Below are 18,036 nucleotides of genomic sequence, written 5' to 3' on the forward strand. Positions count from 1 at the left end.
AGATGAAACCCGATATGAAATCTTTAACAAATCACCGAACGTGTCTATTTGTATACCTATAACCCTTCACCATTCACTATAGCGGAGTTCGTTATTCTCATAGCTGCTTCTTTCTACTAAATGTTCTACTAATGTTATGCTCGTTCTCCTCTATCTAGACTGTGCCTTCAACTGTTCAACAAATCTCCTAATTTGCTTCTCCTCGTACTCGTAGCATGACGTTTCCTTTGTAAACAAATCTTCTTCCTTCTCCTTCATTCTGATCTTGTACTTTTTAATAATACAGCAACAGCAGCAAAACATCCTATTCAAATTTCTAAGTAGAACTCGACGATAGGGGTCGACAACGACATTAGAATATAAGATCTGAAATCTCTTCAGGAAAATGCGCCAAGATGAGTGTACGGATCGTCCAGTATAAGTCCTTCGGTTCGTACCTTACCCGCGGACTCTCGTTCAAGACCGCATCCAGAAAACAATCTACCACAGGCGACGTGTCCGCCGAACCTATTGTCCTTGAGAACCGAACAATGTCAACCATGCTATTGAAGTCCTTTTCGAAGACAGTCTTCTGCTCGTCTTTCATGTTCGCCCAGAGCTCGTCGCGGACGCCGTCGATGTTCTCGTTGGTGTAGATGTTGGTGGCGGCCATGAAGTTGCCGGGCTCGACGATGCTGACGCGAACACCGAAGTTTCGGAGCTCGTAGCGCAGGCATTGGGAGAAGGCCTCGACGCCATGTTTGCTGATGGAGTAATGGGCGAAGCCTGCAGTACCCTGGCGTGCCAGCACGCTACCAATGTTCACGATTCGACCTGAAGGGGATGAAGATGGATAAACAACGAGTTTGTAAAATAAAATCCAATAAGAAATTAATACAAATCCTAAACATGGAAGAAACAAATAACCATAGTAAATTAGAATCGGAGTTGATAGATTCGGCACAACACAGTAGACAACAGCCAACGAAACCGACGGCCCACGCGACGGTCCACGATACCAACAGCCCACGAGACTGACAGCCCAAGGGACCGACGATGTCTCGGGGCATGATGACACCTTTTGTGAGGATTATCTAGATCGGCAATGTCAGTCTCGAGAACTGTCAGATTGTTCAGCCATCGGTATCGCAGGTTTTCTGTTTTCAAAAATAGGCTAATTTTAACGAAAACGAAAGTGTACAAAATTGAAAGAAACACGTTTTGGTAAGGGCAAAGTTACAATCTGCCTATAATAATACCTACGAATCATAAGCCTATTTTTACAACAATCTTAACAAAGTAATGCAATGGCACCATTTGAATCTTGTTATTAAATGTTGTCGTCAAATGTGAAAAAAGGGGCATAGGATTTCAAATTTACAGGTAGAAGTTAAAAATAGTCTTGCAACACCAAAAACAGTTTTTCACATTTGGACAAACACATCCAAATATTTTAAAACATGCCGATAATAATTGTTTATGAATTGTTTTACCTTTAGATTTCCTAACGAGTGGCGTGAAGGCATTTGTCACCCGGACGGTTCCCCATAGATTGACATCAGCGATTCGCTTGAACATATCAACAGTGCACCACTCTGCTTGACCAAAGCAAGAAATTCCGGCATTGTTAGCAACGGCCCATAAACCTGCAGTAAAGAAAAAATATGAAAACTTGTGTGAACTTTATGTTGAATTGTTCAAGATACTCACATAAAAAAAATTCAAAAGAAGAAAAAAACAGAAAAGTTAGTGTTTAAAAATAAGGTAAGTATATGCAACTGGTCACCCAGTGACGTAAATGCTTGGGGTGGGGCACTTTTCTGCTCCGATTCGATTGGGAGGAACGTGCCCACCCCCGTATCTTCGCAACTGTTACCACCCCCCCCCCCCCCAATCCTCGTCCCGAAACTCCAAGCGACATGACTTAAATCACTTCTGACGTTTAAAAAGCGAGAACATAATACATCATTTAAAATTGCATATTGGTTTTGTTCACAAAGTTCAGCATTATAATCAACCAGCTGAATTCAATTAAATCATAAAAGTTGGAATATAAACTAAGGTGATCATTAATGTCTCGAAATATTATCGCTGATCCATCAAAACACGACGACTCTGACTAACACTCCATCTCCATCATTTATTGTACATTTAATCACATAATCATGAGCCCTTCACATAAACGTCGAGGCGATAAATACCTGTCGAAAATATCGTCAATGAAAGTGACAAATGAGCTTTCAAAAATGACGTTTCAAGTTATTATGAGAGTAATAATGTCCCCGAATGATTATATACAAGAAAATCTCTCCCCATCTCTCCCTCTATCTCTCTCTCTCTCTCTCTCTCATCTCTTCCACCCTCTCTTCACTCCTCTTGTTGAGCCAGAGTCACGTCTTTTCTTCGAAGAAAGGGTCAATGCCCGAATGGTCACTTGCGTTTCTGACCTTCGCAGAACCTCCTTTAAGGTATGGAGATAGACTCGATGTTTAAAATATAACACGTCTGCCTACTTTAAAGCAACTCCCTCGACTAGAATGAAGACAAACGAACGGGGAGGAGAGGGAAAGGGAGGGGGGCTGACCAGGGCTGACCAAAATGTACATTTTCCCTCTGGCAATGAACTACCAATACATAAAATGCAGCATGCGTTACAAATATCAAGTGGTGTAGTTTATTTATGGCAAAGGTAGCATTGTTATGTGATTTCATTTAGATAGATGCTTGCACGTCTTCATTGGATTATTTGAGACACACGGAATCACACCTCCTCCCCCACCCACCCCAACCCGCCCCGAAAAAAAAGATACGGTGACAAAACATCTGGCACCAGTTTGAGAAAAATAAGATGAGAGAGAATGCAAGTTGCTTGCGGAATTCGTTTCATGCTCTGCTGTGATGTCGAGGAAGCAAGGCGTGCTTGCAGGCCAGCCGGCGCACGAGGGGCATTGGCTTGGACGGACTCGTTGAGCTTTGGGGTCGATGTCCGAGCGGTTACAGCCCCCCGAACGCGAAGTCAAAGTGAAACAGACGAAACAGGGATGGATACTCTGAAGGAAAACACATTCCGTAGTTACTGACCGAGGATTAGACGCCTTGAGATATTATAATGATATTTCTCGTCCATCGCGACAAGTTGTTGTCATATTAGCCATCCAGGATAAACAAACAGAATTGATAAAAAGCCTCTTGGATGTGTCATAATTACTTTGGGAGTGATCGTGGCATTGATGTCTGGTGCTTCACCAAGAAGATGATCAGATAATACGCATGCAGTCATACTCACCCCCAAAGGACAATGACCCCACGAGGTATTCCAACAGAGAATATTTCTGTGCGTGTGTGCGTGGATGTGGTGGACGTGGTGGGCCCATTATAAACCTCTATTGCCATTCCTTTTTAGAGGGGCGTTCACGGTAATAATTTTTTTAATATAGAAAAAAATCCTGGGAAGAAACTAATGTCCAGCCTCCCCCCCCCCCCCCCCCCCCCCCAAAAAAAAAAAATACTGTTTTTGTTTTTTTCGTTACAAGATGTCTCTGTTATTTGTCATGAAAGTTGATTTGAGCAAAAAGTTCACTGTCGAGAGACAAATTTATTCACTCGTAAACCCATAGCGGGGATAGACCAAGAGTGCTATCGACCTAGCGGCCATTGACCCGGTCTGTTTGGCCGAGGTGTCGTTTACCAGCGACAAAATGGCCGCACGGTGTCTGTTGAAATCTTTGCTTGTTTTGAGGGTAACTGATATATTTGGAGAGTGTATTGATCGCTGAGCACATGCCAAGCGATGCTTGAATACTTGCCGTTTTACGGCTACTTAACATGAAGATATGGATGAAAGATAAGATGAGGTGAGAAAAGGAAATAGAAAGCAAGAGGGATTAGGGTGGAGAAATGAATGAAATATTTTGTCAATGAGTGCTGCCATGAAAATTCAAGTAACTTGTAGATAATAAAGCATATTCTTCTTCTTCTTCTTCCCAACGCCCTCCTTCTCCTCCCCCTCCTCATCTTCACCCTCCCTCTCTCTCTATTTCTCTCTCAATCACTCGTTCTCTCTATATCTTGCTTTTGTTTCTATCTCCCTTTCTCTCTATCCTTTACGTGTATAGCCCAGTTCACCCATTTCATAAAATTCGTTGGTGTTATTACAAACAAAAATCATCACTACATCGAAACATCTAATTTCTATGTCTTAATTTCACTCTGAGCAATTCATTTTCCCATTTATCCTACGCCTATCCCTCCCCCCCCCCCTCTCTCTCTCTCTCTCTCTCTCTGTCTCACACTATCTACTACACGCTCCCATTTTTTATGCAACGTCATTCAATCGTTTCTGATTGTTAAAAAAGAACGAGAAAAAACGCTTTCAGTTAATTTGTGCTTCGCTGCTCCAGTCAAGTGCGCCATCTCGCTATCAAAAATGCTGTATATAGCTCCATGGTCATACAGTAGGCCCAAATTCCACAGTTGTCGTCTGTCATCGCTGGGGGACACCCATTCCCCCCCCCCCCCCCGTGTTAAGTCAAATATGGCATTGATTTTGCTTGTCAGGGATTTTCCGGAATAATGCCCCTTTCGTTTTATTGGGCGGGCCTCAAAGTAACTCTAAGTAAGGAAAGATCTTGAGGGCTTCTTCTCACCGGTGCTTTCCAAAAGTTTAACGTACAGCATCATAGTATGTTATAGTGAAATATTGCGTTAAAACATAAACCGAATAGTAATAATTTTGTCGAATATAATCAAACTATGAAGATAAATGATTAACAGGTAAAAAGTGAGAGCACACCACTGTTCAAAAAGTATTGAACGAATTCTGGAGAAGTGAACTTCGAAAATGTTTGTGATTAAAATAAATAACCGAAATATATCGATATACATGTATGCCTAGTTTAAAACTAATTGAAATGTGCATTAATTATGCATTCAAACTAATAATGTTGTCGGTACGTTGACAAACACCATTGTGAAAGTACACCTAAAACACATGCTGGCCAGTTTGATTTTTCCCGGTCATTTGCACGGAAGATTTGGGCGAGTAATTAGCCCACTTAACGCACCTGCTGTTAATGTCACGTGTCACTTGTCTCACCTGGTCAAGTCAATTTCTGATGTCGTCGGCTAGATCAAAGCCAGAAAGCAGGCCACATCAAGTAAGGTGCGTATAATAACTCAGCGCACAATAGTCTTAAACGCCATACGTTTTGCATTCGGTGGCTTTAAAGTGGCTTTAAACAATAAAGTTATGGACCATTTTATAAATGAATGATACATTTCAAATTGAATTATCAATAAACAATTTAGATACAATTGTTCACATATATATTTATATTATTTGTATATGTAGGCGTATATATATTTTTGTTTTGTAGGGTGGATGGGGGGATATGAGGGGGAAATCAACGAACCACATATGAATTTTTGTCTAGTTTGAATTCATTAAAAACTAGTCGTGACCATTCGTTCGGAGCCAGAAGGATACAATATCAGATGCATCGGTGGGAAGCCTAGACAGCATGCGACAATTAACGAAAAGTTAACTAGCTGATGATACATTTAACTCTAGTCTGCGATAGCAGACTAATTTTAATAAATAAGGTATCATTTCAGTCATTTTACTAATAAGGGACACGACATGAATCACGAAATAACTAAGATTATTCCAATCCACCTACGCCTTTCGCATAGAGCTTTATATGTCTGCGAGTTGTTTCTAGTTTCTTTGAAGAATCAGCCTGGTAAAAGAGTTTACTTGTGGTCTGACAACCTTTCGGTCAGTCCTCCGAATGCTATGCGCTCATCTGCTGACATTTCCATGACCGAGTTCGAGTATCTCTAAGGAGAGGGGAAGAGAGATGGGATGGAGGGTGGAGTGTTGAGGGGAGGGGGAGGGGCGGAAGTTTAGCGTCAGCAATCTGTAAGGGGGGTACAGGAAGAGACGTCGATGTAGGATGGACTTGGGGTGGTTGTGTGTAGTGTGAGCAGTGTATGTAAGTGGAGAGGGAGAGAGATGAGGAGAAAGAGGGATGATGAAGGAGGGGGCTAGCTTTATACGTAAGTTATCTATTTCAACCTTGCCCCATATTCCCTATTACGGACATTTAATCTTGTCGCGTTATCGGTGGGGCCCGATGCACTGGCGTAGCGTGTGTCCAGTCATGGAGGGGTACTTAGATCATTGAGGAGGGGGGGGGGTCAAAATTTGCTGAGTGGATAACGTTTGGATTGGCATAGCAACCGATTTATAAAGAGGTGTAGTAGGGGTCTAATCATTTTCGACACCCCCACCCCCTCCTCATATCCCCTTCTCCCCCCCCCAATTGTTCGTCCTTCGATTGTGTGTCGGATTGGGAGAGGGGGAGGGGGCACGGGGCTCTTTCGTCCTTATACCTACGCCACTGACCCCAACACCGTAGAACGTACATGCTACATGTGAATTAGCATAGATAGATACATGTAGATGGGGCACAACGAAAGACTTATATGCACATCCTTGGAATAACCACAGCCCCCTAAAAAGGGGGGCACCCCATGCGCCCCTCTATGGATCTGCCCTATGCCGCAGTGGCCGACGATTGGATGACAATACGTGAATACTGCCGAAATAAGATGAAAGAAGTTTGATTATATAAAAGAAAAAGAAATTGTAGAACAGCAACAACAAAAAACAGAGCTAAACGGCAGGAGTGGGGGTGGGGGCTACATACAGGCCCTGTGAATTTTGTAATCGGTAAACCATCACATTGTAAACTCAACTTGGGGCAATGCAAAGTGGGGGTGGGGTGTACACAATTAGGTTACGATGGCACAACGGTCGAAAATGTACTGTCAATGGTATATCAGTCAATCCGCCAAGAATTCAATTACAGCAAGCTGTTACATCATGGGGCGAATGACCGACCGATGATATAGCCAGCACGCGATAATGGACATGCATGCACAGAGTTTAAATTCAGTTCAGGAAAAGTTTGCGAGTACTTTTTTTTCCCCGCCCAATGCCCTGAGTGAATGCTAGAGGGTCACTACGCCTGGTAATTATTGCTTGCCGTCTGCACGAACCCTGCTGAAGATGTCTTCAACTTTTCTGCTGAGAAAACGTTTCTTAAAGGTCTGAAGGTATCATTTGACGTAAATTCTCATGTCGGCTTGAATAAGAATTCTCTGACAACGGACATGACTTGAAACATTTTGACAGTATTAGCTTGTGTGAAAACCGTTGTGGGGCACAATGTAGCATATTGGGAGTTATAGAGTTCAGAAAGGGTATAGGGACCACAGCGTAACCAAACATTTTTTTTTTAAATACTATACTGGGATTAAATTCTCATTCATCATCATATGTGAACAGATTCCGTGATACAGTGTGGAAGTTTGTGGCTAGGGAGTTCATGTTCACACACAACAGTGAGAGCACATAAACAGTTTGACACGCTTGCAGAGAGTTTGTGGTGTGAACAAAAAGAATGGAACAGTATGGAAAGCCTGTGCCATAGATCTTCACATCACACTGTGGCCACAGAGAGACTTTGGAACATAATCAAAGTGTTGACTGTGTTCAATCAGTGTGTGACACAGTGTGGTTAAATGGCCACATCGCTCAAAGAGAGTACTAGACAAACACCAAGAGATGATGGGGGGGGGGGACTTTAATCACTTTAATTTAAGGTATCTCACTACCTATGTGCTTACTTTATTTAACACAGTGTGGGAGACATTGGCCATAGTGATCATGGAACGAATTCTAACAAACTGTGTCCAAGATGATGATTGTAAGAATCTTATACTGTGGTAACTCTTTACAGAGATTTGCCTATTGAGTGACACAGTAGGCTAAACTCTGTTCACATAACCCATAGAGTCTGGGCACCAGGATATTACCACAGTAATTATAACGAGAACATTAATATTCACAATGTTTTCACATTTTGGAACATTGAATTTTATGGCCCTGTTCTTTCTGGCAAGGTCAATACATATGCTTCGCTCGAATTAAACAAATAGTCTGCATCGTACAAAGCTATCCTGGTCTTGCTACGCTTTTACATAGGTGGCATAATGTATAAACGTATGTGCCACAGGCCCAATTTATAACGACATCGACATTGCAAACATTTCTTGAAACGCATCCAAGATGAACCTAGATTTCAACGAAATGTAGGACTCCGCTACATGTACATCAACCGGAATCACATAATGCATCAATTATATCTGCTAAAGGTATTTTATTCATCACCTCTTTTAGCCTTTCTTACAATATCTTTGGCACGTTTAAGAGTTGATACATGGCTGCTATTACCTCCCATGTCGATAACCTCATTCTGATCACGCGTTCTCTCCAACCCTGTAAACCAATTTGCGAATTATGCCTGGCTTTCAAACATGGGTTCAATGGCTTCCAGCACAAGGGAAGATGAACAGGTTATCGAGAGAACATGTCAGGATCGTTTTGAATTAATGATGTAATTGACTGCACGTACGGGTTGGTTGGGAGGATGACACACAATGCCTGTCGCACACGAAGCGTTATTCCCTGACGTAAGCGTGCGTCAGCAGCTGGCGCGGTCTTTGACGCCCCATATGAAGGTGGAATGATACAACAACTCAAAGCAAACTGAACAATGCAAGAACTGCGTTGAATTACTGGCGTTCTGAGTACTTTCATTAGCGCAGGTAATAATGTAATCGAAATAACGCCTCGTGTGCAATGGGCATATTAGAAGTATTAATCGATGAAACGTTGTCATTTTATATCTTGTTCTTGTCACGTTACTTACTTAGTCCCTGTAATACATCAAGAGTAGTGGAATAAATTGGGCTTGTCTTCTCAAATTTATTGTGTGTATTTCGCAGGTACTACATCCTTTATCCTAATCATATCTGAAATCGAATATTCCCACTTTGTAGAAAATGAACTTCTTTCGAATCAGTTTACACCCTTTTCGTTTACTAAATTAATTTTCTAAAGTGCAGAAGTAAGTCACCAAGCTGAAGATGAGAAATTTGAAACGAAACTCATGCAGAGCTTGCATGTTCTTAACCGACGTGATCGATTTCCAATAATTAAGAGGTTTCAAGTCGAGTACGAAAGTGAGACTTTAACTTGACAAATGGATGTTTATTACTATTGACGTTTTGTGATGTAGGTCAACTCTGCAAATGAAGCATGAAAGCCTGTGAAATGTAAAGGTTTGGGAAGGTTAGGCGATGTAATATTAGACAAATTCTCAATTTTGTTTTGTGATGAAGATATGATTTCGAAGAGAAATGAACAAGCGCGTTAGAATTCAATTCAAATGAGAGACGTTAGTTCGAGAGCAGAGTTGAAGAAAAGAGAAGATGGAGGGGGGGGTAATAAAATTAAAAAGAAGCGGTTGAAACTGTATGACAGGGGTGGGGCAAAATAGAAACGAGTGTCTGTAATCATGAAAATAATTTCTAAAGGAAGAAAAACTACGAATCTACACAATCCTAATGAATTTCATGCTTTACAAAACAAATGGAAAATGAATATCATAGTAATAACATTAAGTCGACCTATACATTGTTCTTGATGAAACACAGAAAGACAAACGAAGATATATAAATAAATACAGAGCAGATGCAATGTGAAGAAGTTTCATTGACATAATAATCCATTTTAGTAGTAGTGTTCTCTAACAAAAGGATTTAGTCGTGTTCATGTGGTGAAATAATCCAATCATTTAGGTACACGTTTATCCATTCTAAGTCTTATGCTACAGTCACAAAGGTTCGTACGAACGCTAATTTCGTACGAATCTCCCTGTTTTCCATTGTCTTCCCGAATTTCCATTGTCTTTCCGACTTTCCATTGTCTGAAAATCGTTCGTACGGCGTTCGTAGCAGTTCATAATGGCACGTGTGACCGAGGCTTTAGGTACATCACAAGTTAATGCATCCATTTGAAATTATAAAAACTACATTAAAATGATAGAAACAGGGTGAATTCAATGACAATGAAATAAATCAAGTAAAGAAACTTATAGACAATTTAAACACAGTACTTCGTTCAACAAAATTAAGTTTTTTTTTACTTGGCGTTGTTTAAATTCGTGCGTTTGCATCTTGTCAAATGAGAAAGGGGCGGGCTTACAGCACTGCTACGTGCGCTCAGCTCAGAAGGGTTCCAACTCGTCAGGAGTGAAAGTGACAGGGTGTTAATAAGCGCAAGTAGATGCTTTGAAACGGTAACATATCTGTGTCATGCCCTTTTGTCCCTTCAATGCATGCCGAGCAAGAAAAATCTCAGCGAAAATGATCTGTCAATCAGATAGTCTTTTCTCCAGACTGCACTCCTGTTTGTACTTGTAAGACTACACATCTTACTTCTACTTCATAGATAGTCCATATTTCTGGTAAATGGTTATAATAATGCTGGGATTCACGGAAAATTGGTTCGAAACTAACAAATATTATGTGCCATGCCCTTTTGCCCCCTCAATGCCTGCTAATCTGAAATGATAGCAGGCATTATACGTCAATCATAAAAAGCTCTTCTCGTATTGAAGTCGGAAGACAGCTTACTATTATTTCATATAATACACAATAGCTATAGAGAAATAGCTAAAATTAACTTATAAGAAGTGTAAATTAATTCGGAATCTGTCCTAGCATCACGTGCAGTCATGATTCAGAATGATAAAGGTAGTCTAACAGTCTTGTTTTGGCTGGCCTCACTCTCCCATATGAAGCGGGATCATTGACCGCTGAAGATGATCATAAGGGATATGCGATTGGACGCGAGACTACACATCACACAAGAAAAGTTATTTCAGTTAGCGCTATTATCGGTCCATCTGCACAAATTAGATTTTGTTGCGATGACACAAGCTGCAGAAAGGTTCAAACAGTTCTATTAAAAACTGGGTTAATTCGATCGGAGGTCCTCCGAAATCTTGGCGGGAATATTTGTTTTGGAGGAGAGCAGGGATAATAGCTGGAGTGCTTTGGAGTTATTGTGACTGGAGGCATCGCTTTTTCCCTCCTTCCTCGAAGCCTCCGTAAGCGTGCGACATGTAGGCTAATAACCCCCTTTTTCAGGGATCTTATCATTTGTTACAGGAGTCTCCTGTTGACTTAGGAGTTCCTTCAACCCTCGACGAGATGTTTGCAAAGACAATGGCCGGTACTCTAGAAAACCGTCTCGTTTTAGACCAGGTTAAAACCCCGCAATTGTGCTAGGGTTACTGCATCGATACATCAAGAGTCAAATGTCACAAAAAATGCATTCTGTAAAAATTGTAGGGGGAAAAGGACAAATCATTTTCACATTCTTTATTTCAGTAATTTATCAGAATCAATTGGGGTTGACACCTTGCTTTTCATAAATCATTGATTTAAATCCGCTTTCAAGAATATGCGCATATGAGTTTAAATCTTAAGTGCCAAAAAAGCCGACTGGCTCAAACAGCACTTAACATTATGGCTAAGTATAATCGTAGCTTGTTGGTTCTAGGAACTGTTTTAATGCCTCATTCTTAGCTTTTTCTACATGCAGTCTAACTTTCATTTGTTAGATACGACTCACGGGTGTTTAAGTTTTTTAAGTACTCAGTGCAAATACCTTCATCAGCTTCTGAATCTTCATGTCCAGTTCTCATCGCCTTCTAGCAACATTCATTTCAAGTTTCGAATGAACCACATTTTAATCACTTTGGGAGTAAAACAATCATCCCCAACAGCCAAAATTGATCCCCCGGTGGAGGAAATACCAGCATGATGCCATCCCACACGCCCCTCTTATCCTTCACCACTACATGTATTACGCAGCAGGGAGTCCCCAGTCAAACTCCCCCAGGCGATGCCGATGACCGGAAGTGCAAGATCATGTCGTGCGATGACTGACCAACACAACCAGATGAGGTCACAGGGTCATTTGAGGACACGATGGCGCGTGTCTCACCTCTATGTTTGTATTGCTTTCCCTAGACACGAGGTAGGCTCGGGTGACAGTGATTGTATAATGACTTGCAGCTCGGGTTTACTCTACTGCATTGTCTTCGTCGGAGTATATTCTAGGAAACCTCTTTCAATTTGATGATGATATAGGCCTATTTATAATAGCCCATGGGCCAGATAAAGTCATGACACTTTCACATAACTTCATAGGACGAAGACATAGGGCAAGAAAGACCTCGTAAAGACCTCATCCTAGATCGCCTTCCCTTTCTTTCACTATCAGCATTGTCCCTTGCTAAAATATAATAATTATAGTGGTTGCCGAGCAAAGTAGTGATAATCTTTTAATGACTGAATCCTATCAATATATTTAAACAATTATGATGAAGGGGGCATGCAGATTTATTAAAAACATATCCAAATAAGAGTAACCTTCAAGAGTTCAAACTGTTTTTCCTGTTCAACCCTGTTTGAGATAATAATACATGTAGCAATGTTAATGAAACCGCCTTGACTGGAATTTCGATAAGGGGTACGGCTTACGGGGCACAATTTCAGAAGAGAAAGAGTATTTTTAACGCTGATACTTTTTGAATGATGTTTTCCTTTCCGCGCAGGTGATGTCATTGGCCTCAACACAGGATATAGATATAGACCATGATAAACGTGTTACAAACTACACCTTTGGGCTGTGCTGTATAGCTGATTTCACGCTCTGATAAGTAATATTAGCAAAATAAATGATTTTTTTTTATAAGAATAACGTTTTTGCTAGCAGGAGTGTTCAATGGCGTCTTTCTCATTTGCATATAGTTCATACAATGTATTATTTTGTTTAAAAATGCCTTGGCCCTACATGGAATCAGAGACAATAGGCCATCATGGTTGCTACTTATATTTGTTCATGAATACTGCATAATCTTGCAGCATTATCCAAGATGTTCTAAATCAAGCCGAAAGCATCATGAATAAATTACCTATCAATTATAGTATTTTGTTCCTGTCGACCACTTATCACCAGTGGTCAATGTATGTTCTTCTTTAAAGTACATTTGGAAAAATGACCATAAACATGACAAAAAGACTTAATTGAGCCAAGTCCCAAATGTAGATATCACTTGCCGAAATGTATACATGCCGCAGGTGGGATTTGAATCCCTACCTCTTGACCGCTCTTTCCATGACTTATCCACTACGCTACTACACATCTTCGTTTAAGCTTCTGCATTACATAAACATCATACAAAAGTGATCATAATTTGTCCATGGTTCATCGCAATTCTTTTTAGTTGCCTTCAGAATGATGAATGCTATAAACATGGAGATATCTCTTCTCATATCTCCATGCTATAAAGAAGCACTCATCTACCACATCCGCGCACGTCGTATATACAACCCTATCAAAATGACCAATCATCATCAACAATCAGTCTTTCAGCTGATCGATGAACTTGAGAGAAATATAATGTATAAAGTCTTTCATCATGGTCTTACTACTACTCCTACTGATCAAACACTTTCCTCTGACAAAGTGACATCTCCTCACCGTGTGATCATGGCCCTACCTACTCGACTGTTCCCGAGACATATTTTTCTTTGCCACTCAACTTTGCCAGCTCGGATCATAAAACATGTCAAAACACGGTCTCAAATCTCGCTTTACGTCTTTAACCTCCAGCGTCCTGTCATAAGTCAAGTTTGATGTTCTGTCAGGATTTCCCCGCTCTGGGTTGTTCTCCTCATGTGCTCAGCGTGTCTCATTCACCTTCATAAGGGCACTCTCATAGCCAGAAGATGATGAAGTTGGGATGGTGCTTAGCCCTTTAGTGTCACCAGCGCATCCCTTTTTACTCGTTTTGTTGCATTGCAGGCCCTATATTATATCCAGGAACTTCATAAATAGGTGTCTGCAGAGCATGAGTTAATATTAGGATCATGAGGCAGATATCCTGATAACTATAGTTAGACATTTCCTCAATGCTGTTAAGACCATAGTGTTTAAGACATCTAGTCAGAAGATCCCTAAGACCAAATTACCATCTCGCGGCATCCCTGTGAACTTACGGTCTCAGAACTTTGTAACCTTTTCATTTTAATCTCTGTGTTTCTTGGTATGTTTTCTGCTCCCCAAGATGAGTTTGGAATACACCGCTGAGGTTTACGGGAAACAGAAACGAGTACACAGAGGTGGGAAACACACGCAGAAGAGCAGCCATAAGAAACCCACAACGACATTGAGTTGGCCCAAGGAGCTCCTTAGTTTAGCTCCTACATCATTGCACATTTAGGCGACATTTGGTTGGCAGCCTGATAGAGGCCTATGACAGCCTCAGAAAGTTGTACTCTGTTTGAGGCTCCATGTGCATGCGACATCGTAGAGAATGGGAATGCAACATGAACAGCGCACCATTGCTAAGAAATGTTATGGTATGGGCTGATTGCTTTCACAGACTAGATTAGAACATGTAATAATGCAATCGAAATGACACCTCCTATGCAAGAGGCATAACGGTGGGGGTACCCATTCACCGCACATAAAAACATCATCACAACAGCTTTGGATAGGGAAATCGAGAAAGAAGTGGGAACGGACCCCATGTTGTCGCTGTGCAAACGTTAAAGACCGGGTTCAGGTAGGTCAAATACCGCCACACTTCTCGCCCCATGGCCAGTCGTCTGCGGCTTTGGATAAATTGCACCCTGGGACAGCCCTTGCTTTTCACAAAATAGAATTGTGGTAAAGAGAAGCGAAACCTACCTGTGATTGTAACACTAATTCTGTTTAACTTGTTCTCATTGTGTGACAAGTGACAGCATTTGCAGGTTTGAGCGACCTTTAGCTAAAGCAAAGTTCTCACCCGAGCGAACAGTTCAAGATTTGATTAACGACTTGACGATTGCAAAGTCACATCCAATTAGATTCGACTGATGCAATATCTTTTCAAGAAATGAATAAGATATATTAATGAGACAGCAACGACACCCATCCTGGTCTTTTCCCTTCCGCCCTTTGACATTTTAAGAAGTTTTCAATACAATTCATCAAAGATAAAATATGTATTTAAACTATTATAAATTGTTCCTTATAATAGCCTATGCCTATGTCTGTCATTAGCTCCGACTCTTTTGCCCAACTCTTTTGAGATCATGCATGTCAACGAGATAGATATCAGTTTGTTTGTTTTTTAAATAAAAGCCAATTGTGTAGAAAGCGAGGAAATTGATATAATTATAGACAATCAGAGATAAGATTTAATCGATGATAGACGCACGTGCCACGAAAAATCATGGATACCACGGCGAGAGAATGGATGAAAAGGTAGAGGATAGGAATGAAGAGAGATAGAAAGGGAGGGAATGGGCTGAGAAAAGTGAAAAAGGAAAACAAGAAAGAGGGTTATAGATTGAGCAAGATATGAAAGGTGAAAAACCTCACGCTTATTTTGTTCTCCCTGAGAGCCGCGCGCGAAAGCTGAGTTTAAACATTATGTCAGAGGGCCCGGGGGGCTGGTCGGGCGAGAAGTGTGTCAATACGGCCCTCTATGACCTCAGATAACCTATATAGCTAGCAAAGAGAAGACAAGAAATCGGATTTAGAGGGAGGAGAAACACAACAGGGGTGCACGAAAGGGACCATTAATAGCTGAAAATAAACAAGGAGGAAACGATAGGGATATAAAGAAAAGGTATTCTAGCTACGATGGGTGTCTCGCCTGAACTGAAACTATTAATGATCACTGAGTGTATTAAAAGAGGAATTACCTATGTCTCTTTCTTTATCCAAATACCGGAATTTGGTCATGGACCGAGTAAAAAAAAACATTTCAGGGTGGGTGAAGCTAGCAGTCACTATACATTGCTGTAAATTGGTGTTGTCAGAATTCGAAATAATGAAAAACATTTTCTAAAATGTAAAAGATTATATTCGGTCTTTTAAAAGATAGGGAGCAAGCACTGGAACAAATAAGGGTGGAATATGCCATCCAAAAGATGTTTGAAGCAAAAGGAATCACCAAGCATTAATCCAGGATTTTGATTTAGCGACAAACAAAATGTGTTTGGGACAAAGTACGTCAAATAACAACCGTATCTGACCTTAGTCGGCAGAAACTTTACCATAATTCCTAAATCCTTGAGCAGAGCCTTATTATGTCCGTCGGCGTAAATATTCATCAATGAATGGCACACGCCATTAAAACTAAACAACAACAACAATTAATGTGTCCGGAGCAGCTATGGAGTGTGCCGTCAGCATAGTCTCACAGTGCAGGCAGATATACTGTCACAACGACTGACAAGAGTTTGTGCCTTTAAACTAATCTGACCTCAGATAACCTATATCTTTCCATGGTATAGGGAAGGTGGATACAAGATGGTGCATCAGCCTCATGGGCTTACTTATCTAGTGTTTTCGGAATTTTTTCGCTTTCCTATATTCAGATTCTCATCTGTTGCTAACCACGATGGCTTAGATCTAACTTCAATCATTTTCAAGAGTTCTTTAAAAGTGAACTTCTCGGTCGTTCCCCTCCATGACTAAGGAGCGAAGAACAAACCTACAAATGGGTCGAACCCAACCGAAGTGATACCTGCGAAGTTCCACGGCACCCCTATTATATCTAAAGGCGTACATGTCAAAGAATATAATTTCACTCGATCCTGGTGCTTCTCGGAACACGTGACCCAGAAAGGATTGAAAATTATTCCTTTCACATATGCACCTGTATGTTTGCCCTAAAGGATAGAGGCTAAAATAAGATCATTCCAATAATACCCAACCCCTTATAATGTTCACCTTTCCTCCCCCGAGCTTTGAAAGGTTACTAGCGGTAAACAAGTGTTGTAGGGAAATAGAATGGCGTTATCTAACCCCTTCACATCCCCAATGCTTCTCATGACACCCCAAATGACTCCCACAACACGAACAAACCCACACGCACCCGCAAGCGCACCATCGCACGCGCACACACACAAACAACCCGCCACTCCGCTTCCCTTTCTTCCGGAGTGCATGTGAAGCTAGTCGATATCAGTCGATAGAGGTACACCTGACGAGACATGATCGGGAATACCCGCTCACTAATCACTTGATACAAGCCAGAGGGCTTGGGATAGGCTCACCTTAACATCCTACTCCACTCCTAGACTCACCTCGCGATTACATCAAACAAGATCACCGTAAAGGCTTGTTCTGATATGGTGCGGTAAACCGCCGCAAAAAAAAAACCTACCGCGGTTTCTTTTACACGTGTAAGGGAATGGCAACTGCGCGCAACAAAGGACTTCCGCGTATTCACTGAGCTCTGTGTAATGATATGCAGAAGTGTGAAGCATATTACTTTTACGTCATCATTTAAATAGAAAAATGCCTCCGTTTTGCCGCGTCATATCTGAACGAACCTTACTAGTTTGCAGAGTGCAGACACGAACCCTTGTCAGACGCTGTTCGTACCTGTGTCTGCACTGTGAGACTATAAAGCTGAAGGTGTACTGCATACGCTCCGGACATTAAACACAGAAAGAGAATAGCAGAGAGCTAGGCTCTGCTCAAGGTATTATGAAGTATGGTAAAGTGTCTGCACACCACCACTGTACCACCAAAAGTTATCACTGTAAGTCTCCACGCTTCAGACTCAAATATTCGTTCCACTGAAAGAAAATCCAAAAAGTATTCTCCAAATTGCTCCACAACCATCTGGCTCGCACCATCAATGGCCCATAATCTTAGACCATCTTTAAAAAACGTATACTTCTTTTCTCCATTACAGGCCCCTCATCCCTAAAATATTTACCCTAATTATTCCGGTCTCTTGGAAACTCATAATGGTATTACATTAAATTGTGAAGAATAAGGAGAAGAATAGCAACAGGGAGGAGGACGATAGAAGAGATGAGAAGAAAAAGAATACAAATGTAGCTGAAAACTTGTGGTAAACAATCCGATGTGGAATCAAACTATAAAATGGCAAATATCACTTTATGTACATCGCAGACTACGACGGAAACGCACATGAAACGGCGCCAAATTATCTTCGGAAGATAAAGTGGCGCCATAAATGGTTGCCTTAACCACCATTTCCCCCTAAATCACCACTGTCGGTTTACTACCACTTTAGGGTGACCTTGGGAGAGGAAAGA

At 41.2% G+C, this 18,036-nt stretch overlaps 1 protein-coding gene across 1 annotated transcript; it reads right to left on the reverse strand.

The window, feature by feature from the left end:
• Window positions 1–292: 292 nt before the first annotated feature.
• Window positions 293–1,686, reverse strand: LOC115928323 (D-beta-hydroxybutyrate dehydrogenase, mitochondrial-like). Its single transcript, XM_030995454.1, has 2 exons — window positions 1,473–1,686; window positions 293–813 (listed from the first exon to the last, which is right to left on the reverse strand). Exons 1-2 carry the CDS (start codon window positions 1,555–1,557, stop codon window positions 353–355), a joined length of 546 nt encoding a protein of 181 aa, XP_030851314.1. The 5' UTR covers window positions 1,558–1,686; the 3' UTR covers window positions 293–352.
• Between the last annotated feature and the right edge of the window lie 16,350 nt (window positions 1,687–18,036).

The sequence above is a fragment of the Strongylocentrotus purpuratus genome, unplaced genomic scaffold (assembly GCF_000002235.5).
Source record: "Strongylocentrotus purpuratus isolate Spur 01 unplaced genomic scaffold, Spur_5.0 spur5_scaffold_21, whole genome shotgun sequence".
In the NCBI taxonomy this organism is placed as follows: Eukaryota; Metazoa; Echinodermata; class Echinoidea; order Camarodonta; family Strongylocentrotidae; genus Strongylocentrotus; species Strongylocentrotus purpuratus.

Bases quoted from the DNA above. Each gene is read 5' to 3' on its own strand.
- LOC115928323 (XM_030995454.1), bottom strand. From the start codon at position 1,557: ATGTTCAAGCGAATCGCTGATGTCAATCTATGGGGAACCGTCCGGGTG. The intron at 814-1,472 runs GTAAAACAATTC...CATCCCCTTCAG, and splicing joins ACTCGTTAGGAAATCTAAAG to GTCGAATCGTGAACATTGGT.